The following is a 23,865-nucleotide window of genomic DNA, read 5'->3' as shown; positions in this document are numbered from 1 at the left end:
TGTTCAGCGATTTGTAGACATACATGAGTATTTTGAACTGGATTCGAAAGTGAACCGGTAACCAGTGCAGTGAGGCCAAAACTGGTGTAATGTGCTCTCTTTTGCCTGTACTGGTTAAAAATTGGGCTGCTGCATTCTGGACCAGTTGTAGTCGTGCAATGGAGGTCTGACTGATACCAAAGAGGAGCGAATTACAGTAGTCAAGCCTAGATGTAATGAATGCATGTATTACTGTCTCCAGGTTATTTTTGGACAATATGGGCTTCAGTTTAGACAGCCGCCTCAGTTGGAAGAAGCATGATTTAATGATCATGTTTACATGATTGTTAAGTTTCAGGGAAGGGTCCATTATCACGCCCAGATTAGTGACTCTTTGTTTTTCTGACGGTTAGAGCGGAAAGGTCGATGCAGTGGTTTGTCATCGTGTCGTTGAGAGGGAACAACATGACTTCAGAGTTCTTTTCATTGAAACTCAAGAAGTTTAAAGCCATCCAGTCCCTGATGTCAGCCAGGCAGTAGAGCAGAGGTTGAATAGAGCATGTACCATTGTGTCTTAGGGGGAAGTAAATTTGACAGTCATTGGCGTAGAAGTGGAAGGGTATGTTGTGTTTCTGGAAAATAGCACCAAGTGGCAGCAGGTATAAAGAGAATAGGAGGGGACCCAGGATGGACCCCTGCAGAACCCCCCATTTAAGCTCTGTCGCTGCAGAACTAAAATCCTTTATGGAGACACAAAGAGATCTGTCAGCGAGGTAGGATCTGAACCAATTGAGGGCTGACCCTGTGATGCCCACCCACTGCTCCATCCTAGCAATGAGGATCTCATGGTCGATGGTGTCAAAGGCAGCTGTGAGGTCCAATAGGACAAGCAGCACAGAATCACCGGTATCTGTGGATATGAAGATGTCATTACAAACCTTTAATAGGGCAGTTTCAGTGCTGTGGAGAGGTTTAAAGCCAGATTGGAATAGCTCTAAGATGGCGTGATCTTCCAGGAAGCACTGGGACACAGCTATTTTCTCCAGTATTTTAGAAACTAATGGGAGTTTGGAGACAGGCCGGTAGTTGGAAACGACTGTGGGGTCAACGTTTGGTTTTATCAGGAGAGGCTGGACGGCAGCGTGTTTAAAGTATTTTGGCACCACGCCAGTGGATAAACTACTGTTTACTATATCAAGAATGGACGTACCTAGAGTAGGAAAAACCTCCTTTAGTAGTCGAGGGGCGACCACATCAAAGGGGGAACCAGAAGGTTTAAAGCTGCACATGACCTGCTCTACAGAAGACAGACTGATACCTGGCTCCTGAGCTAGTGGGGACGCTGTCTGCTCTGTGATACAGAGTCCTGATGACTCCTAACTTGTGCTCCAAAGGGTGATGGGAGTCAAACTGCAAATACTGGTCTGTGTCGGTGGGTTTGCGGTACACCTCAGTTTGCAAATGTCCTCTATCAGAGACTGAGACCTCACAGTCCAAGAAAGCCAATTTGCCATTTTTTTCATCTTCTCGTGTGAACTTGATGTATTTATCCACAGAGTTGATGAACACACAGTGTGTTGCACAGTGATTTTGAACCAGAAAGACTATCATGAGAAAGTTATGACACTCCTTAGTGACTTAAACACTTATGAACATCTGAAAAGAGATCCAGGAAGTGGTTACAAGAAGAAATTGATAGATTGCCTGTGTAGTGAACTAGGCCTGATGTCAAAACCTTGACCTTAGGCACCTTATGGGACAGAACTTGTCATTTCATTGATTTGCATCCAGAAATACAGGTTGACCCATCCTGAGACTTTCTTTCTTAAATTAATCAAGTGAAAGAAGACTACTTTCGATTATCATTACTATTTTACAAATGTTTGATAATCAAATTGTGTTAGTTCAAACAATGTTTAAATGTTGAAGTGAACTACTCATTTTTAAATCAACTGTGAAACAGTAATAACGATTTTTAATCCTCATTCAAAGAAGAAATCAGGTTAATGATGCATAGTCTGATTTTCTGTCTTCAATGAGCAAGTGTGTAAGTTGGTCAAAGTTCAAGTTTCGGTCAACTGCAAGTTTACTGAAAAAGAAATGTCATGTTTAACTTTTACAGCAAGATACTAGAGAATTGACGCCACGAAGTCTGAAGTTCTTCATAATATCTTTTGTCTGTTCTTAAACAATCTTAATCTTTTTCCTTGACTTTTCATAACACCTTACATCACAAAACACACCTCTGTTTTGGTCCATCGACCAATCAGAAACTCCCAAATGAACCGGAAATAGAGCTTTCTTTAAATGTTGGTACTTCCTAGTTCAACGGAGTCAGCTGATGATGGAGAGTGCTGCAAGAGGTTCCACTTCCTAGTTAACAGCAATTCCAGAGTTCATGAAGGCTGGAATTCAGGATGCTGGAGGAAGAAAAATCAAGCTGAACGAGAGAAGATCTGGGAATTATGAAATGTCTGTTCTGGATGATCTCACGACTCCCGAGGTTTAGCTGTTCTTACGGAGACGCTGAAAGAGCTGAAAGGAGAGCTCTACACCAACGCTGAAACTATCATCTGCAAAGGTAAAAGAGTCGATCTCAACCAAAGCGTACCGTTGGGCCAAGCTGGAAAAGAAGGAGCGTGCTGGTTCTGGTTAGGACAGACAAATTCCCTCACACATCTCTCTCAACTTAAACTTCATTTCCCATCTTTAAAATTCTTCTATCTGCTAAAAATCATTACAGATATTTTTAGAAATGTCTGAAGCAAAGTTTTTCAATCACCGCCGTGTGGTCAATGTCGTACTGCTGGAAGTGAGAAAACAATCGCCGTATTGTTTACTTCCTTGTAAACTTGCTAAATAAGATGTTGTTATTTTCAATTTTTGCCAATTAATGTAAATGTGTGATGTGTTAAACTTGATTCTGTTAATAAATGACCCACTGTCGTTGGTGAGTCAAAGATAATTAACGTCTCACGTCCACATTTTATTAAATTCAGATGCACGTCATTATACAGTCCAGAAAAATGAAAGAATCCATTTAATCTATGAATATATCAGCATATGTTCATACTACACCTGAAAATTTTGGAGCAGGACAAGGCTATTGACCGTTTTCTGTACCACAGACTGTACCCAGGGGAGTCCACACCTCTTCTGTATGGTTTACCTAAAATCCACAAACAAGGTGTACCAATCAAGACCAATTGTTGGCATGATTAACTTTGTCACTTACATTGTTTCCAAATATCTGGCGTCTGTACTCATCCCTTTAGTTGGCAGCTCAGAACACCACATACAGAACACCATGGACTTTGTGGATAAGGTGAGGGATGTCATCATGGAGACTGATGAAACAATGGTCTCTTTTGATGTCATATCACTCTTTACGTGCATTCCTGTTGATGATGCAGTAGAGGTGGTCAGTTTAAAATTAAAATCAGACACCACTCTGAGCAGCAGGACCACGCTTTCCACAGAACAACTGTGTCAACTCTTGAAACTGTGCTTGCAGTCAACCTACTTCACATATGGGGAGCAATATTATAGGCAGAAACATGGGTGTGCTATGGGGTCTCCAGTTTCTCCTATTGTTGCTAACCTGTACATGGAGGAGGTAGAAAAGAGAGCCTTGACGTCCTTTTCAGGGACACCACCAAGTCATTGGTTCAGGTATGTTGACGACACCTGGGTTAAAATCAAATCTCAGGAAGTTCAACATTTCACTGACCACATCAACTCTGTGGATAAATACATCAAGTTCACATGAGAAGATGAAAAAAATGGCAAGTTGGCTTTCTTGGACTGTGAGGTCTCAGTCTCTGATAGAGGATATTTGCAAACTGAGGTGTACCGCAAACCCACCGACACAGACCAGTATTTGCAGTTAGACTCCCATCACCCTTTGGAGCACAAGTTAGGAGTCATCAGGACTCTGTATCACAGAGCAGACAGCGTCCCCACTAACTCAGGAGCCAGGCAGAAGGAGAAATCCCACACAAGACAGGCTCTGGAGCAATGTGGATATCCTAACTGGGCCTTCCTGAAAGCAGAGAAGAAACCCAAACAGGACTCCAGTCAGCCATCAGGTGAAAAGGAGGAACCCAGACCCAGACCAGTGGTCATTCCATATGTTGAGGGAGTATCAGAGAAACTGAGACGTTTATTTTCTAAACATAACGTCCCAGTGGCTTTTAAACCCCAAAATACATTACGGCAAAGACTGGTTCATCCCAAAGATCCAGTCCCCCGGCACAAACAGAGTAATGTTGCGTATGCTGTTCAGTGTCAGGAGGGCTGTGATCAGTCTTACATCGGGGAAACTAAACAGCCACTGGCCAAAAGGATGGCCCAGCACAGAAGATCAACATCATCAGGCCAGGACTCTGTGGTCTACACTCATCTCCAGGCCAGCGGTCAATCTTTCAGGGATGAAGATAATCACATCCTGGATAGAGAGGAACGATGTTTTGAGAGAAGAGTAAAGGAGGCCATCTTTGTGAAAAGAAATCGTCCATCGTTAAACAGGGGTGGAGGCCTATGTGTTCAATTGTCCCCCTCTTACAATGCTGTGATTGCTAGTATCACTCAACCCCCTGTGAATAGTAAACAGCCATCAATGTGCTAATGATCCATTGTTAGGCTGATGGTCCTTCTTGAGCATGTGATCAGCTGGTTTTGGTTGTCAGCAGCAAAACTGGTTGATCCACTCTGAGAAGGTGCTATTTAAGAGACTGAGCTGAATACAGCACCTCAGACTGAAGAAGTCTCTCGGATGAGAGACGAAACGTTTCTATATTTTTTTGCTTTGTTTTGTTTTTTGTTTTTTTGAATGTCCAGAGGACCAGATTGAACTTTTTTGGGGTTTGTTGAAACAGTTCAGGATCTCATGCTTATTTGACACAGGGACAGAGTTAACGAGAAGTTGTGATGGGAGGTCAGATGATTGGGGGGTGCCTGAGAGAGATTTGATGGTTTTCCAGAATCTGTTAGGGTCATTTAGATTTTTGGAGGTCTGAGATAAGAAATAGCTGTGTTTTGCTGCTTTGACAGCAGTTGTGCATTTATTCCTCATCTGTCGAAAACTGAACCAATCAGTGTCTGAGTCAGATTTTCTCGCTGTGGCCCAAAGATGATCTCTCCTGTGCAGGAGGTCAGCTAGCCCTGGAGTAAACCAGGGGCTGTCTCGTCCCAGTCAACCTACTTAACATATGGTAGCCAATATTATAGGCACAAACATGAATGTGCTGTGGGGTCTCCATAGACGATTGAGGATGATAGGAACAGTGTGTCCTTAAATCAAAACCTAGGACTTCAGCGATCAGATAAGGTTTTGTTAACAAAATATGTCCCATTATTACTAGTGATTTTTTTGGGATCTCCCATCTTGGAATAATTTCAGATAGCAATGCCTTCGCCACTGAGTTACTGTTTGCATGTTTAGTGGGGAAAGTTTCCACCCACTTAGAAAGCATGTCCACTATCTACTATCCACAATGAGCTACTGAAAAGAGATTCAGGAAGTGGCTACAAGAAGAAGTTGATAGATTGCCTGAAATTTTTGGAACAGGACTAAGTTATTGACCATATTCTGTACCACAGACTGTACCCAGTGGAGTTCACTCCTAATCTGTATGGTTTACCTAAAATCCACAAGGTGTAGCTTTAAGACCAATTGTTAGCATGATTAACTTTGTCACTTACAATGTTTCCAAATATCTGTCATCTGTACTCATCCCTTTAGTTGACAGCTCAGAACACCACATACAAAACACCATGGACTTTGTGGATAAGATGAGGGATGTCATCATGGAGACTGATGAAACAATGGTCTCTTTTGATGTCACATCACTCTTTACATGCATTCCTGTTGATGAGGCAGTAGAGGTGGTCAGTTTAAAATTAAAATCAGACACCACTCTGAGCAGCAGGACCACGCTTTCCACAGAACAACTGTGTCAACTCTTGAAACTGTGCCTGCAGTCAACCTACTTCACATATGGGGAGCAATATTATAGGCAGAAACATGGGTGTTAGCGACTGTCATAGAGAGTCGCTGAGCAGCTGAGTAGGAGAATCATTTGTTGACGCGCCAGCTGATCAGATCTTACATCCATTTGATTTTATTGTCATGCAGAACGTCAGTGAATTTACAATCATCCGTGTCCAAAAGCATCATTAAAACGCATCCGCTGGTTTAAACAGTGTTCAAAGACAAAATCCATACATGCTTAAAGCGGTCAGCAAAAGTAGACTTCCCCCATCACCCACTCGCCAAATATTCCCCAAGTGAGCAACAGGTGATCTATAATCACTACCAACACCACGTGATCCCGCGCTGCACCTATCCACAACAATGGGTGTGCTATGGGGTCTCCAGTTTCTCCTATTGTTGCCAACCTAAACATGGAGGAGGTAGAAAAGAGATCCATGACATCCTTTTCAGGGGCACCACCAAGCACTTTGATAACAGTTTATGTTTTAAATTGTGCTCTACAAATAAAGATGACTTGACTTGACTTGACCAAGTCATTGGTTCAGGTTCATGTATGTTGATGACACCTGGGTTAAAATCAAATCTCAGGAAGTCCAACATTTTACTGACCACATCAACTCTGTGGATAAATACATCAAGTTCACATGAGAAGATGTAAAAAAATGGCAGGTTGGCTTTCTTGGACTGTGAGGTCTCAGTCTCTGATAGAGGACATTTGCAAACTGAGGTGTATCGCAAACCCACCCACACAGACCAGTATTTGCTGTTTGACTCCCATCACCCCTTGGAGCGGCTGTGGCTGAGTAGTTAGAGCAGTCATCCTCCAATGCGAGAGTTGGGGGTTCGAATCCACCAGCAGTCACATGCTGAAGTGGCCCTGGGCAAGACACTGAACCCCTCATAGCCTCTGATGTGTGTCCCATAAGTGTATGAATGTGATAAAGCTCTGATTAGTCTTTTTAGAATGATTTGTTCAGTTAGCTTTGTAGAGATCTAGTAGAGTGCTGTGTGAATGGGTAAAGGAGGATAGTGTAAAGCGCTTTGAGTATCTTGAAATAAGATAGTAAAGCGCTATATAAGTAAAGTCCATTTGGAGCACAAGTTAGGAGTCATCAGGTTCTGTACCACAGAGCAGACAGCGTCCCCACTAAAGCCCCCAGTATATTGCCGTGTACGTCCGTTCACACATACGTATGCGTGTACTGTACGCAGAGGGTTCAGACTTTGTACTCCAGCATACACCCTGAGCAGCTGCAGAGCAGCTTCACAGACAAGGTTTACCTTCGGGACAAATTGAGGTTGCTTATTGGTCATTTGCAGACATGCCTACTGAATTGATTGAGAGGTCTGAAAAAAAAAAAAAAAGAGCGCTGGCAGCCTCAGCCACAGGGGTGTTCTGTGTTTATATGTTGTTAATAAAAAGATCTTAAAAAAAAAAAAAAAAACAGGGAGCGCTGACTCTACAGCCCACACATCAGACCAGCACACCAGGAAATCTCCAGACCCTCCCGCAGCCACGCTGGACCTGAGTTTAATTCGCTCGTGACAAATTCCTTCATTTCACACCATTTCAGTCATGGCATCAACAGAAGAGGAAGAGATCACTTACCTCTTGGCAAAAACCAAAAGAAAAGGCCAGATCAGAGATGAAGAAGGGGAATTTAATACATTGGTGTCGCATACAAAACAGTCCGTCGCTGGGCAGTTTATTGTTTTTTTTTTGTTTGTTTGTTTGTTTTTCTTTCCCCTTGTCCTGTCTGGCATTGTGACACTTAGAATTATTGTCTGAGTGTCAAAGTGATGCCCAACAGATTTGCTTTCACAAGCAGAGCATTATGGCTGGCCTTAATGCTCCACTTGATATATAAATTAAATTTTATTAGAATATGCTTTGGGTTTGTTTCAGATGTAATGGACATGGGGACGGAAAACAAAGAAGATAACAAAGCAGAAAAGTGGGAGAAGAGTTAAAATGTAAAGAAGGAGATAGGAATAGAGGAGAGAGAGAGGGATAAAGAGAACACAAATCAACATCATTGAAGTCTGCCTCTAGACCTGCGGAAAGAGAAAAAAAACGACAAAACCAAGAAACCACAACAACAAACAACTTATGTAATGATAGTTATAAATATCATTAGAAAGTATTTTATACATTACTTGGTAATACAATATATATTTGATGGCCACCACAACCCAACTGAGTGTGTATCTGATAAACACTTGAATCTAAACCCCTGTTTGAGCATGCTTATCACTATAAGGTTTCTCCATAAAAATGTTCAATAGTGGATGTGGGGACCCATAAACCTGTCCCCACAGGACACGAAGGTAACACAGGGAAGACCGGAACCACAGACAAACAGCGGCCCCCAAGCCCGGAACTCCGGTAGTCCCCGAACAGGGACACCCTCACCCCCCAGAGAGAGAAGCAAAGGGAAGCCCTGGGCGATCCCCAGCAACCACAATGCAGAAACCCCCAGGAGGCCGTAGCGACGAGTCAACAGGCCCCGCCGGCAACCCGCCCCTCCAGAGTGGATCCGACCATGGACACCAAGCCCCGAGTCCCGAGGTCATACCACCCCCCAACAGAGGCCCGACAAAGCCAGGGCACCCAGGCCCCCGCAGGCAGCCACCAGGGCGGGCCCACACATACCCCACCACCCAGCCCCAGCTGCTGAGAGCCGCCAATGCACCGGCGGCAGGGGGGCCCACCACCGGAGTGGAGCACGACCCACCAAATGGGGGGCCAAAACTGGTCCAAGAGAGGGGGGGGCACCCAAAACCCAACCTGAGACAAACAGGCACACAGAGACAGCCCGACAGAGCCTCTGTTGGGCCGTCCATGCGCCCCTCCTGCCCAACAGTGACCGCAAGCTGGCCCCAGGCCGGCGGCTAGAGCAGCAGGGAGCAGCAGCCGAGGAAGGCTGGCCCAGCGCACCAATGGATCCCTAAAGCACCACACCACAGGCCCGGAGAAGCCCCGGCACGCCACCCATGCACCCCCCCCCACCACCACCACCACCACACACACAGCACCCCGCACCGTGAATGTCACATCAGGCCAACCAGCCAGCACTCCATCGAAGTGAAGCCACGCCCCTGATCGCCGCCACGTACTACCAATGACCACACAACCACAGCTGACCTCCCGCCAGAACCCGGCAGCCACCCCAGCCAAAGGGCTGGCCATAAGAACCAGGAACCCTGATCAAAGGATCCAAACAATCCAGGGAGAACCGGAGCACCAGCCCCACCCCCAATCGCCCCCAAAGGTCCAATACCCACCCACAGCCCAGACCCCCAACCAGGCATCCTACACCCCCCCAGACCCCAAATGTCAGATGTAGAATGAGGGTTTAAGAAAAACTGGAAGACCCAACTCCTCCTTCCCCCCACTCAAATAAGATGTTGATGCATGTTGTTATATAGTGCGTTTAAAATGGAGGGGATGAGGTGGCGACTGGCACAGACCCACCCCCTCCCCAGAGAGCAGGCAGTGCCCGTTCACCCCCCCAACCCTTTCCCAGAACCCTAAATGTCTACATGCTACATATGAGAGTGGGCACAGGTCCCAGAGGTGAGGATGATTACACATCCCACCACCTATATGCCACCATGTGCCCACTCCAGACCCTATATATGCATGTGTTGTGAGAATGTTATATGCGAGTGTCTAGATTGTTTGATAAAATTGGGGCCCAGGTCTCCATGAACCACGGAGATGGAGGATCCTCCCCGCAGCTCAGTAGTGCACCTGAACCCCAAGGCCCTGCTTGAGTGGTGGTGTGATGGAGTGGGTGGAGGAAGACGTCGAAATGAGGAGGAACAACTGAGGTGGCAATGCCCTCCCAGGGGGCCAGCTCCCCCATTGACCCCAATATGCACCCCCATTCTCCGAGATTCACCAGGGGAGGGAGGCTCCAGTGCATCCGTCCAGGAGTAGGAGGCAGCCGCACCACCAGGGACCCAGGCCACGGACCAGCACATATCCCCGAGGACTGACCAGAACCCGGGCCAGCGACCCAAGCCCCCCTGAGATCTTCCAGACCCCCAACCAAAGAAGCCACCAAACTCCAGCAGCGACAATCAGCCAGGAGTGCCTGAACAGCCGCAGACAGCGCACCACGATGAACGAGAGCGCACCCCCACGCCCACAAAAGGACCGACCAGTCCACCATAGCAACAGCCACAATGAGAGCACCCCACGCAAGGGAGGGCACACGCCCAGACACCCCCGGGCCAGCAGTGCAGAGCCACCCGAGCAAAAGCCCACCCCCCCACAGCCCAGAACCCCAGCCAAGCACCAGACCGCAGCCACAGCCAGGCAGGAAGACAGCCAGGCAGGAAGACACCCAGGCTGAGTCCACCCGTCCCCCCCCTCCCCCACGGCAGAGGCAACAAATCCAGGGCCGGGCGCTTGCGCATGCACCGGCCCAAGACCCTGACAACATACCCGCCAAGACCCGAGACCCCCGGATCAAGCCGGGACCCCAGCCCGGGAGCGACACTCTCCCAGAACCCCGAACCCGCACCCACCACAAACCCACCCAGGAGCAGCCAGGCCACCTGTCCACCAACCTGCGCCCGCCGGCACAGACCTCGCTCGTGACAAATTCCTTCATTTCTCACAATTTCAGTCATGGCATCAACGGAAGAGGAAGAGATCACTTGCCTCTTGGCAAAAAAAACAAGAGAAAAGGCCAGATCAGAGATGAAGAAGTGGAATTTAATACATTGGTGTTGCATACAAAACAGTCCGTCGCTGGGCAGTTTATTGTGAGACACCGCGTACGCGTATGTGGCCGTAAAAATTTGAGCTTTGCACGGACATGCCCTGGGGGGTACGCTCGTACCTCTGCGTACATACGTGCGTACCTCTGCGTATGGATGTACGCGGCAGTATACTGGGGGCTTAACTCAGGAGCCAGGCAGAAGGAAAAATCCCACACAAGACAGGCTCTAGAGCAATGTGGATATCCTAATTGGGCCTTCCTGAAAGCAGAGAAGAAACCCAAACAGGACTCCAGTCGGCCATCAGGTGAAACGGAGAAACCCAGTCCCAGACCAGTGGTCATTCCGTATGTTGCGGGAGTATCAGAGAAACGTGAGACATTTATTTTCTAAACACAACGTCCCAGTGGCTTTTAAACCCCAAAATATGTTAAAGACTGGTTCATCCCAAAGATCCAGTCCCCCAGCACAAACAGAGTAATATTGTGTATGCTGTTCAGTGTCAGGAGGGCTGTGATCAGTCTTACATCGGGGAAACTAAACAGCCACTGGCCAAAAGGATGGCCCAGCACATAAGATCAACATCATCAGGCCAGGACTCTGCAGTCTACAATCATCTCCAGGCCAGCGGTCACTCTTTCAGGGATGATGTGCACATCCTGGACAGAGAGGAACGATGGTTTGAGAGAGGAGTAAAGGAGGCCATCTTTGTGAAAAGAAACCATCCATCATTAAACAGGGGTGGAGGCCTCCGCGTTCAACTGTCCCCCTCTTACAATGCTGTTATTGCTAGTATCACTCAGCCCTCTGTGAATAGTAAACAGCCATCCAGTGTGCTAATGATCCAACATTGGGCTTATGGTCCTCCTTGATCATGTGAGCAGCTAGTTTTGGCTGTCAGCAGCAAACTGGTTGATCCACTACAAGAAGGTGCTGTTTATAAGACTGAGCTTAATACAGCACCTCAGACTGAAGAAGTCTTTCGGATGAAATACGAAACGTTTCTACTTTTTTTTTTTTTTTTTGAATGTCCAGAGGACCAGACTTAACTTTTTTTTAGATTTGTCTACCTGGATTATTGAACATGTATCAGGATAGCATACTCTATAGTGGGAAAAAAACAGTTTGCTTGTGCTAAGATGGCATCCGGGGTCCACCCTCTCCCCCGTCAACTCCTCTGAGACAGTAATGCCAAAGTGGTTCAAAACACCAAAGTTCATGCTCAGTAATCTAGATATAAAATCCAACAATGTTCAGTCAGGTCATCTGGATGGTTTATTTTTATTGCTGAGAAGTTTTGTCCTTCATCCTGAGGGCTTCTTCAATCTGAGGAGCCACCAAACAAACTGATTCCCACTCCAAAGTGGGAAAAAAAAAAGTAATTCTCAAGTTTTTGTGTTATTTGTCTGTTCTGTTGGTACTTCTGTATTGTCTAGTGATCATAGTGTTATGTATGTAATGTTGTGGATGATGCAGAACAAGTAAAACAGGTTCCATGTCTCCATCCTCCTAATGATTAGCTGTCAGGACCATTAGCTCTTCAGCTGGAGCACACCACAAATACACTGATGTTCTCTTTAACCCAACTAGAGCTCATGTTGTTCCACCAGAATCTTGTGTTAGTTTGGAGCAGTGGTATTTTTTAATTTTATGGTGGCTGTTTTGTGTTTCTCAGTTACTACAGTCTAGAAGACATCAGCCATGAGTCCATAAACAAATATCTGTCCAACTTGGTGGAGAGAAGCTTTCGGGACCTGGAGTGTTCTTACTGCATTGAGATCAAAGAGGTGTGTGTGCGTGTGTGCGTGTGTGTGTGTGTGTGTGTGTGTGTGTGTGTGTGTGTGGGTGGGTGTGTGGGGGTGTGTGTATGTGTGTGTGTGGGGTGTGCGTGCATGTGTGTGCATGTGTGTGTATGTTGTGTTTTGTTCGCTGGTTTTACTCCACAATTGTTTGCTAAAATGTATTTTCCATGAATGTTGTAGGATGATCGAAGCATTGAGCCACTGACATATGGTCACATCTCCTCCTATTACTACCTGAAACATCAGACCATCCGGATGTTTAAGGAGCGGCTGAAGGCAGAGCTGCCAATCCACGAGCTGCTGTCTGTCCTCACAGTGAGTTTTACAAGTTTACACTCTGTTGCACACCATTCAGTCTCTGCACAAAGGACATGATGATATATTCAAGATACTTTTAAATCTGTGCTGCACAATCAATAGAGGTGCTTGAAAGTTTGTGGTCTTTATAATTTTCTATATTTTTGCATAAATATGACCTAAAACATCATCATATTTTCACACAAGTCCTAAAAGGAGATAAAGAGAAGCCAGTTAAACAAAAATATTATACATGGTCATTTATTTGTTGAGGAAAATGATCCAATACTATATATCCAGACCCTTTCTAAAAAATTAGAATATCATAGAAAAGTTGTTTAACTTCCATAATTCCATTCAAAAAGTTAATCTTTAATATATGATAGATTCAGGGCCCACAATTTAAACAATTTCACATATTTATTTGTTTATTTTTACATAATTTAGGCTTCCAGCTCATGAAACCCACGAAAACAGGATTTAAAAAAAATTAGAATATTGTGAAGACATCAGCCCAAATGTTGCAGGACATGAATGTTTTAAACTTGAGTGTGACATACTAATCATCTACTAAACTCAAAGCACCTGCACAGGTTTCCCCAGGTGTCATTAAATTGTTTCAGTTCGGTTCAATTGTCTCAGTTCGGTTCAATATGGAGAAGACTGCAGACATAACAACTGTCCAGAAGACCATCAATGATACCCTCCATAGGATGAGTAAGCCACAAAAGTTCATAGCTAAGGAGGCTGGCTGTTCACAGAGTGCTGTGTCCAAGCATATCAATGGAAAGTCTAGTGGAAGAGCAAAATGTGGCAGAAGAAGATGCACCAACCAGCAAAGGAAATGACCGTGGGCTTCAGTGGATTATAAAACAGAGAAGATTCCAGAATCTGGCAGAGAGCCAGAAAGAGTGGAATGAGGCGGGAGTCACAGCTTCAAAAACCACCACATTCAAACGCATCTGGGAGATGGGCTACAACTGTCGGGTTCTCTGTCCTCTTTTTTGATGAAAGTAAAGTGTGCCTTTCGTTCAGAAATCAAGGTCCAAGGGTTTGGAGGAAGAAGGGTGAGGAACAGAGTCCATACTGCTTGAGGTCCAGTGTGAAATATCCACAGTCAGTCATGATTTGGGGTGCAATGGTTGGTGCAGGTGTTGGTAAACTCTGCTTCCTTAAATCCAAGGTCACCGCAACAGTCTACCAGAATGTTTTAGAGAACTTCATTATTCCTTCTGTTGAGGATCTGTATGGAGATGCAGATTTTATCTTCCAGCAGGACCTGCCCCCTGTCCATGCTGCCAGAAGCACCAAAACCTGGTTTGATGCCCATGCCACAGTGATTGACTGGCCAGACAACTCTCTGGACCTAAACCCCATTGAGAATCTATGGGGTATTCTCAAGAGGAACATGAGGGTAGGGCTGGGTACCTTTCTAAAAAAATCTGTACCGGTGTCGGTACCTTCACTTCGGTGTCGGTTCCTGGACGGTTCTTTTTTCGGTACCAATTTTGTAATTACTATTAATTCTAACAAGAATAAAATTATGTTACACATTACAGTCCATATTGTGAATTTTATTTTTTAACTTTGGTATTTCTATTCCAAGCAGTTTTTTTTTTACATTAAAATAAACAAATAATTTCCAGCTCAAAAGAACAGTTGCAAACAACAAGTGACATGTCAGTGTCTAATGCTCACTGCTACACACTGAGGACCTTTTCACTGAACAGTTTTTCTTCAGAAACATGTCTGCTTTCTTTGGACACAAACAAGCCCACTCCTGGCTGATGGTGTCTCCAGCAGTTGAACATGTTCACTCTGAGGGTGTGGATGATGATTGTTGCACACACAGATACCTGGTTGTCAGTTTGATAGCACTGACATAGTGTCCCTCACATTCTACCAACAGGTCACTGGATTCACTGAGGTTAGGGGTGATGCAGACATCTGCACCTCTTTGTCTCTGCCTGAATCTTCTCTGTGGTTCTCTGGGGTTTAGGGCTCTGATCATCTCCCTAATTGACATGAGAACACAAAACATCAACAATAACATGGTTATGTTATTATTGCTCAAAAAACATTAACTAGGCTGAGAGAGTCCCACTGGTCAACAATATCCTTTACAGCTTAGCTTACCTCCACCATGCAGCCTCCATTGTAGAAAAGACAGCAAACTTTTAACAACAGTCTGTGATTGTCCTGTGGCCCCCACCTCGCTTTTCTGTCTGTCCTTACATCTGGGTCAGAACCTCCTGTGAGGAGAAGATAAACATAAACAGTGAACATTAGGTGAACTGTTTAAGCAGCTGACTGGATGGATGAGCACATTTTACAAGCCAAGCTTCATCTGTTACTGTCAATCTTTAGTTAGCTTCTGAGTTTAGCTATCTACGTAGATAAAATAAATTTACACACTAATATCTTAAAGTTAGCGTTATTTCACCGCGATGTACGTGTTAAGCTGCAGTAACGTTAACAAACGTAAACTTACCAGTTGAAACACAGACACAGAGCCGTCCTCGGGAGTTCTTTGATGAAGACGAGTCCGGCTGTGGAATGTTGATTCAGTCCGTTTAACACTCACAGACTGACTAACGCTGAGAGGAGGGGGGAGGTTTCTGTCTGTCTGTCTTCTTGCAGAGAAACATGGAGCAACTTTCTGCTTGTGTGTTGTTGAAGCCGTTCGACAACACACGCTGCACATGTGAACCCCGTCTGTGGGCGTCACCAGCACCATAGACATACATTATACATAGATTAGGTGCGGCAGCTCTGTACAGTCTGGGTGTAAACACGTAGTCTGTTTGTCATATGTCTGCGTTTTACCTGCCTGTGTGCTGAAACCACGTGACACATTACAGCCAATACCGAAACTTGACACAGAAAAACGAGTGACGTTTCAATCCATACACCAACTGGTGCAGTTCGGTCGGTGCCATTTAAGAACCTCGGTTCGGTACTCGGCCCTACATGAGGGGCACCAGACCCAACAACAATGAAGAGCTGACAGCAAGCATCAAGGAAATCTGGGCTTTCATAACTCCCAGTCAATGCCACAGGCTGATTGTCTCAATGCCACGTCGCATCGAGGCAGTGATTCCCAAAGGGAATCAAAGGGATTCCCAACCACTTCAATTCAATTCAGTTTATTTATATAGCGCCAAATCACAACAAAGTTGTCTCAGGGCACTTTACAGGAACATCCACATACGTAAAAGCCAATTAGTAAAGTTTTCTATCTAAGGAGCCCAGCAGACAAGTTGAATCTTGGTTTTGTTGCAGTCTCCCATCCTGAGCAAGCACAGTGGCAACAGTGGAAAGGAAAAACTCCCTTTTAAAAGGAAGAAACCTCCAGCAGAACCAGGCTCAGGACAAGCAGCCATCTGCTTTGACTGGCTGGTTGAGAGAACAGGAAGGAGAGACAGACAAACACAGAATGGTAAGTCCAGGTATAGGTCCATGTGTAGGTCCAGGTGTATCTGAAAGACAAAAAAACACATGTTAAGGATAGAAAAAATAATTACAAATACAAAACAGTTTGAGCAGTGTAAGTAAAGACAGTAGCAGAGTGAAAAGTGTGGTCAGTTTGACCTCTAGCAGTCTAAGCCTATAGCAGCATAACTAAGGAACAGCTCAGGAAACCCAAGCCGACCCTAACTATAGGATTTAGCAAAAAGGAAAGTCTTGAGCCTAGATTTAAAACTGGATAATGTGTCAGCCTCACGGACAGAGATTGGAAGTTGGTTCCACAAGAAAGGAGCCTGATAACTAAAAGATCTGCCTCCCATTCTGTTTTTGGAAACTCTTAGAACTGCAAGTAAACCTGCAGCCTGAGAGCAAAGTGGTCTGTTAGGAAAATATGGAACAATAAGATATGTAATATAAGATGGAGCTAGATTGTTGAGAGCTTTGTAGGTTAGAAGTAAGATTTTGAATTCTATTCTGGATTTGACAGGGAGCCAATGGAGAGAAGCTAAAACTGGAGAGATATGATCTCTCCCAGTAACTCCAGTTAAAACTCTGGCAGTAGCATTTTGGATCAACTGAAGACTTTTTACTTTACTTTGTACTTATTGCCCCCCAACTTGGTGCCTGTGTGTTGGGGTTCACCCCAGTGAATGAGAGGGTGGCCTCCCTCCGCCTACGTGTGGGGGGACGGGTTCTGACTGTCGTTTGTGCTTATGCACCAAACGGCAGTTCAGATTATCCACCCTTTCTGGAGTCTTTGGAGGGGGTACTGGAAAGTGCACCTCCTGGGGACTCCCTTGTTCTGCTGGGGGACTTCAATGCTCATGTGGGCAATGACAGTGAGACCTGGAGGGGTGTGGTTGGGAGGAACGGCCCCCCTGATCTGAACCAGAGTGGTGTTCTGTTGTTGGACTTCTGTGCTCATCATGGATTGTCAATAACGAACACCTTGTTCAAGCATAAGGGTGTCCATATGTGCTCTTGGCACCAGGACACCCTAGACCGCAGTTCGATGATTGACTTTGTCATCATCTCATCTGATCTGCGGCCACATGTCTTGGACACTCGTGTGAAGAGAGGGGCGGAGTTGTCAACTGATCACTACCTGGTGGTGAGTTGGCTCCGATGGTGGGGGAGGATGCCGGTCAGACCTGGCAGACCCAAACGTATTGTGAGGGTTTGCTGGGAACATCTGGCAGAGTCTCCAGTGAGACGGAGTTTCAACTCCCACCTCCAGGAGAACTTTGAACATGTTCCGAGGGAGGTGGGGGACATTGAGTCTGAGTGGACCATGTTTCGTGCCTCTATTGTCGAGGCGGCTTACCAGAGCTGCTGCCGCAAGGTTGTCGGTGCCTGTCGCGGCGGCAACCCTCGAACCCGATGGTGGACACCGTCGGTGAGGGATGCTGTCAGGCTGAAGAAGGAGTCCTATCGGGCCTTTTTGGCCTGTGGGATCCCGGAAGCAGCTGACGGGTACCGGCAGTCCAAGCGACATGCGGCTCGGGTGGTTGCTGAGGCAAAAACTCGGGCATGGGAGGAGTTCGGAGAGGCCATGGAGAACGACTTCCGCACGGCTTCGAGGCGATTCTGGTCCACCATCCGGAGTCTCGGGGGGGGGGGAAGCGGTACGCCACCAACACTGTTTATAGTGGGAGTGGTGTGCTGCTGACCTCAACTTGGGATGTTGTGGGTCGGTGGGCGGAATACTTTGAAGACCTCCTCAATCCCACCGGCACGTCTTCCACTGAGGAAGCGGAGCCTGGGGACGCTGGGTCGGGCCCTCCAATCTCTGGTGCTGAGGTCACCGAGGTGGTTAAAAAGCTCCTCGGTGGCAGGGCCCCAGGGGTGGATGAGATTCACCCAGAGTTCCTTAAGGCTCTGGATGTTGTGGGGTTGTGTTGGCTTACGTAACTCTGCAATATTGCATGGACATAGGGGGAAGTTCCCCTGGATTGGCAGACCGGGGTGGTGGTCCCCCTATTCAAAAAGGGCGACCGTAGAGTGTGTTCCAACTACAGGGGAATCACTCTCTTAAGCCTCCCTGGTAAGGTCTATTCGGGGGTTCTGGAGAGGAGGGTCCGTCGGATAGTCAAACCTCGGATTCAGGAGGAGCATTACAGTTTTTGTCCTGGTCGTGGAACACTGGACCAGCTCTACACTCTCAGCAGGGTCCCGGAGGGTGTGTGGGAGTTTGCCCAACCGGTCTACATGTGCTTTGTGGACTTGGAGAAGTCGTTCGACCACGCCCCTCGGGGAACCCTGTGGGGGGTACTCTGGGAGTATGGGGTACCAGGCCCTTTGATACAGGCTTTTAGGTCCCTGTATGACCGGTGTCAAAGCCTGGTCCACATTGCCTGCTGTAAGTCGGGCTCGTTCCCGGCTTAGTTGGACTCCGCCAAGGTTGCCCTTTGTCACCGATTCTGTTCATAACTTTTATGGAAAGAATTTCTAGGCGCAGCCAAGGTGTTGAGGGGATCCGTTTTGGTGGCCTTAGGAATGCTTCTCTGCTTTTTGCAGATAATGTAGTCCTGTTGGCTTCATCAGATCGTGATCTACAGCTTTCGCTGGAGTGGTTCGCAGCCGAGTGCGATATAGCCGGGATGAAGATCAGTTCCTCCAAATCCGAGGCCATGGTCTTGAGCCGGAAAAGGGTAGAGTGCCCTCTCCGGGTCAGGGAGAAGGTCCTGCCCCAAGTGGAGGAGTTCAAGTATCTTGGGGTCTTGTTCACAAATGAGGGGGAAAAATGGAGTGTGAGATCGATAGGTGGATAGGTGCAGTGTCTGCAGTGAAGCGGGTGCTGTACGGGTCTGTCGTGGTGAAGAGAGAGCTGAGAGAAATGGCGAAGCTCAATTTATCGATCGATCTACGTTCCTACCCTCATCTATGGTCATGAGCTTTGGGTTGTGACCGAAAGAATGAGATTTTGGATACAAGCGGCCAAAATGAGTTTTCTCCGCAGGGTGTCTGGGCTCTCCCTTAGAGATAGGTTGAGAAGCTCGATCATCCGGAAGGGACTCAGATCAGAGCTGCTGCTTCTCCACGTCGAGAGGAGCCAGTTGAGGTGGCTCAGGCGTCTAGTTAGGATGCCTCCTGGACGCCTCCCTGGTGAGGTGTTCCGGGCACGTCCCACCGGCAGGAGACCCAGTGGAAGACCCAGGACACGCTGGAGGGACTATGTTTCTTGGCTAGCCTGGGAATGCCTCAGGATTTCCCCGGAGGAGCTGGCCCAAGTGGCTGGGAAGAGGGAAGTCTGGGCCTCCCTACTGTAGTGAACTAGGCCTCCGACAACAATCTGTCTCTGAAGACCTTCATGGGACAGGAACTGTTATTTCATTAATTTTAATCCAGAAATACAAATTAGCTCATCCAGAGACTGTTTAATTGTATCCTGAATTAATCAATTGAAAGAACACTCTTCTTTTTTTTATTATCATTACTATTTTAGAATATCTTGATAATCAAAGTGTGTTAGTTCATACCATTTCTAAATGTTGAATTGAACCACTCATTTTAAATCAACTGTGAAACAGTATTAATGATTTTTAAACCTCATTTAAATTAGAAATCAAGTTAAATGTCTATTTACAAATAATTATGCATTTTCATCTTCTTTCTGAATGAGAAGTCAGTGATGTCGGTCGAAAGTCAGAGACAGTCAGAAAACGAGTTATTAGAACGAAGTGTCTTGTTTTTAAACCTAGCAGACGGTAAATAACTTCAACTGGCATCTGCAATTGTCTCACTTCGCCATAACATTTCTCTGTCTGTACTAATCGTTCTTAAACATTCCTGCAGCCTCTCTTGACTTTTAGTAACCCTCTGACATCACTGAAACACCCCCTGTTGGTTGTTTCAACCAATCAGGAAGTACCAAGTGATCGGAAGTGAGGACTCTTTAAAAGTCAACACTTCCTGGAACTAGTCAGTCTTTGACCGGAGTCTTCCTAGAGTCTTTCATGGGGTCTTCTTGGAGTCTTCCACTTCTGAGTGGAATCTCTGACTGAGTCACAGCGCCTCGCTGTGAACTCACTCGGGCGTAACGCCTACAACTTCGAAGGGAGCTTGTTCTGTTTACCGGAGCAAACCGCACGACTTCTGACAATGACTAGCCGCTTTAACCGGAGACGCTGGAAAGGTAGCGTGCATAGGGACATCTATACCAGAGCTGATCCTCATCTGCAAAGGTAAAGAGACGTCACGAGTGTTGCGCACTAAGTGTACCGGAGGGTTGAGCTGGTGTTGGAAGAAGCGTGCTAATTCTGGTCAACAACATACATCTTCCTCCATCCATCTACTTTAAACTTCTCCATTCCTTCCTTTAAACCTTTCTATTTCGCCAGTAAATCAATCTAGATGCCTTCAGAAATGTTCTGTTGTCTTGTTAGTAAAGCGTGCCAAGTTTTTATTAATCAGAACCAGATCAGCAAATCAATGTGTACATGTTTTGATGTTAAATTTTGATTCTGTTAAATAAATGACCGCATTTATTCTGATGGGTCAAAGGAAAATGGCGTCTCATGTCACTGATTAAACAATCCTCACAGTTGCCTCGGTCACATGGCATTAATTTAACTCAAAAAAGAAAGAATCCGTTGTAATTAAATAATTAATTATCTTTGTGCTTGAACTAGCTTCAGTTAAGCTGACCCCCACATTTCACTACACTACTTAAGCTGCCCCTGCGACCCGACCCTGGATGAGCAGAAGAAAATGGATGGATGGATGGATGGATGGATGGATGGATGGAAGCATATATAAAGTAAAGAGTCTTGTCCCAAGCACTGAGCCCTGTGGAACTCCATGACTAACTTTGGTGTATGAAGAAGATTTAATATTTACATTTACAAACTGGAATCTATCAGATATATATGATTTAAACCATTTTAGAGCTGTTCCTGTAATCCCAATATCATATTCAAGCCTCTGTAGTAAAATATTGTGATCAACTGTATCAAATGCAGCACTGAGGTCTAACAGGACCAGTATAGACACAAGTCCATTGTCTGAGGCCATGAGAATATCATTAGTGACTTTTACTAGTGCTGTTTCTGTGCTATGATGAGCTCTAAACCCTGACTGAAACTCTTCAAACAGATTATTTCTTTGTAGATGTTCACGCAACTGACCTGCAACTATTTTCTCTAGAATTTTTGAGATGAAAGTTAAATTAGATATAGGTCTATAGTTGGCCAGAATTTCTGAATCAAGGTCAGACTTCTTAAGTAAAGGTTTAATTACAGCAACCTTAAAGTGCTGTGGTACATAACCATCCATTAAAGACAAATTAAGTAGATCCAAAATGTGGACATTAATTAGTGGAAATACCTCTTTAAACAGTTTGGTTGGGATGGGATCTAGCAGGCATGTGGATGGTTTGGATGTGGTTATTATTTATGACAATTCAGAGCTCAACAGGACAAAAACTGTCCAAACATAAATCAGGCTCTAGTGAAAATTTTGAAGTTGACAGGGGACTAGAGAAACGTATTGAAGCTTGACATAGCGTTTTGAAAGTACTATATTTTTATTGATTTGTTGTGATCCTAATTTATTTCTTTTTTTTTTCTGCAAAAACTGAGAAGTGTGGGCTGATGTCTTAACAGTATTCTAATTTTTTGAAATCCAGTTTTCGTGGGTTTCTTGAGCTGGAAGCCCAAATTATGTAAAAATAAACAAACAAACAAAAATACTTTAAATAGTTTAAATTGTGGGCCCTGAATCTATCATCTATTAAAGATTAACTTTTTGAACGGTATTATGGATTTTAAACAACTTTTCCATGATTTTCTAATTTTTTGGAAAGGGTCTGTATGTGAGCGGTAATAGTATGTGAACCTTTACTTTCAGTATCTGGTGTGACACCCCACCCCAACCCCCATGCAGCAATAACTACAACTAAACATTTCAGGTAACTGTCCTGCACAGACCGGCTTAGAGGACCTTTATCCCATTCCTCCGTACAGAACAGCTTCAACTCTGGATGTTGGTGGTTTCCTCACATTAACTGCTGCTTTAGGTCTTTCCACAACATCTGGATTGGATTAAGGTCAGGACTGTGACTTGGCCATTCCAAAACATGAACTTTATTCTTCTTGAACCATTATTTGGTAGAACCACTTGTGTGCTTTGGGTCATTGTCTCACTGCATGACCCACCTTCTCTTAAGATTCAGTTCATGACGGGTGTTGACCAGGACTATGTGGGGGTTCAGGGTCTGGGGGTTGCCATGGGCGGTGCTGGCGCTGTGCTCTCCCTGTGCTCTCCCTGGGGTTGTTTGGACCCCCTGAGCTTGGCTCTTGGGTGCCATGGTTGGCCCGCTGGCCGGGGTGGCTGCCGGGGCCTGGCGGGTGGTCGGCTGGGGGTGCGTGCTTGGTTGTTGGCGGTGTGTGGGGGTGGTCGGTGGCGTGTCCTCTTCATGGTGGGGGGGTGTCCTGTCGGCGGGGCATGGCCTGGGCCGGGTCTGGGGTATTGGCTCTTCTCCGCTCAAGAATGAATGGGTTTACCTCCTGGGTTTGGGCATGGGCTGCCCCCTGTAGAGGGCGGGTACATGTCTTGGACCTGGGGGGTATAGAGTGTGTATCGGGAATAAGAATGAAATGTATCGTTATTGTATGTCTTTGAGTGAATGAATGTGAGATTGAGGTTGGGATAGTGTGATTGTGTCTGTGTATGAATGGGTATTTGTTAGGCCGAGACTCGGACTGCCCCCTCTTTGATACAACTGGGGGTGCTTGGCATCGCGCCCCTATCGCGCGGCCCCCCTGGTGGGGTGTGCCCTTGCCTGCCGGCGCGCTTGGGGCCCTTGGTATCGGGGGCTGGGCGCTTGGGCGTGTGTCGGCTCGGCCTGGTGTCTGCCTGGTGGGGCTCGGGTCCTCTGGCCCTGTCAGGCCTTGGCCTGGGTGGTGTGAGTCCTCGGTGCCCGGGCCTCGGTGCCTGGACCTGGACCTACATCGGTGCGGCGGGTGCCGACGGAGGCCTATGAGTTTGTCGCTGTTGGCCCCGGGGGGTCACTGTATGTGGTTGCTGGTGGGGATCTTCCGGTTCTCCCCTGTGGTCCGTTCTGGAGGGTGGGTGAGTGGTTCGTCCTGTGTGGGTGGCTCTGGGGGCTCCGCGGTCGGGGTCCCTCCTGGGTTCTTGGGCTCTGGTCCCCCCTTTTTCGTCTACCTCTGGTCTTGGGGGTCGGGTCTCTGCTGCTTCACAGTTACTAATAAATGTTCTATTAGAGAAGCCTTATACACTTATGCATGCTCACAACCACACACAAATAGAAGCAGGGATGCTTATGTAGGCTTTATATGTAGATATATAGATATGTATGTGAGTGTATATTCATGTGTATGTATGTATGTATGTATATAGGCGTAGGTATGGGTATATATATTTATGGAAACTTACTGCAAAGCCATGAATATTTTTTTTTTTTTTTTTTAATTTTTATTTATCAGGAGAATATATAATTGACATTACATACATTATACAAAATTTACATGACTTCTCCAATTTTTTCTTTTTTTTCCTTCCCCCTTTTCCCCCCTCCCTCCCCTCTTCCCCTCCCTCCCCTTCCCCCCTTAACCAAAAACAAGACAAAATAAG

General features: G+C 46.1%; 1 protein-coding gene across 1 annotated transcript in view; it reads left to right on the top strand.

Moving 5' to 3' along the window:
* The window catches only part of LOC119410437 (activating signal cointegrator 1 complex subunit 3), a 63,731-nt gene that overhangs the window by 21,912 nt on the left and 17,954 nt on the right, over positions 1 to 23,865 (top strand). The window contains exons 2-3 of the mRNA XM_037677347.1: positions 12,381 to 12,492; positions 12,688 to 12,822. Coding sequence (XP_037533275.1) covers positions 12,381 to 12,492; positions 12,688 to 12,822 — 247 coding nt within the window. The remainder of the gene's footprint in view (positions 1 to 12,380; positions 12,493 to 12,687; positions 12,823 to 23,865) is intronic.

Source organism: Nematolebias whitei, chromosome 5, assembly GCF_014905685.2.
Source record: "Nematolebias whitei isolate Nwh7 chromosome 5, NemWhi1, whole genome shotgun sequence".
Lineage (NCBI taxonomy): Eukaryota > Metazoa > Chordata > Actinopteri > Cyprinodontiformes > Rivulidae > Nematolebias > Nematolebias whitei.
The sequence above is the reverse complement of the archived record's forward strand: the minus strand, read 5'-3'. Positions and strand labels throughout refer to the sequence as shown.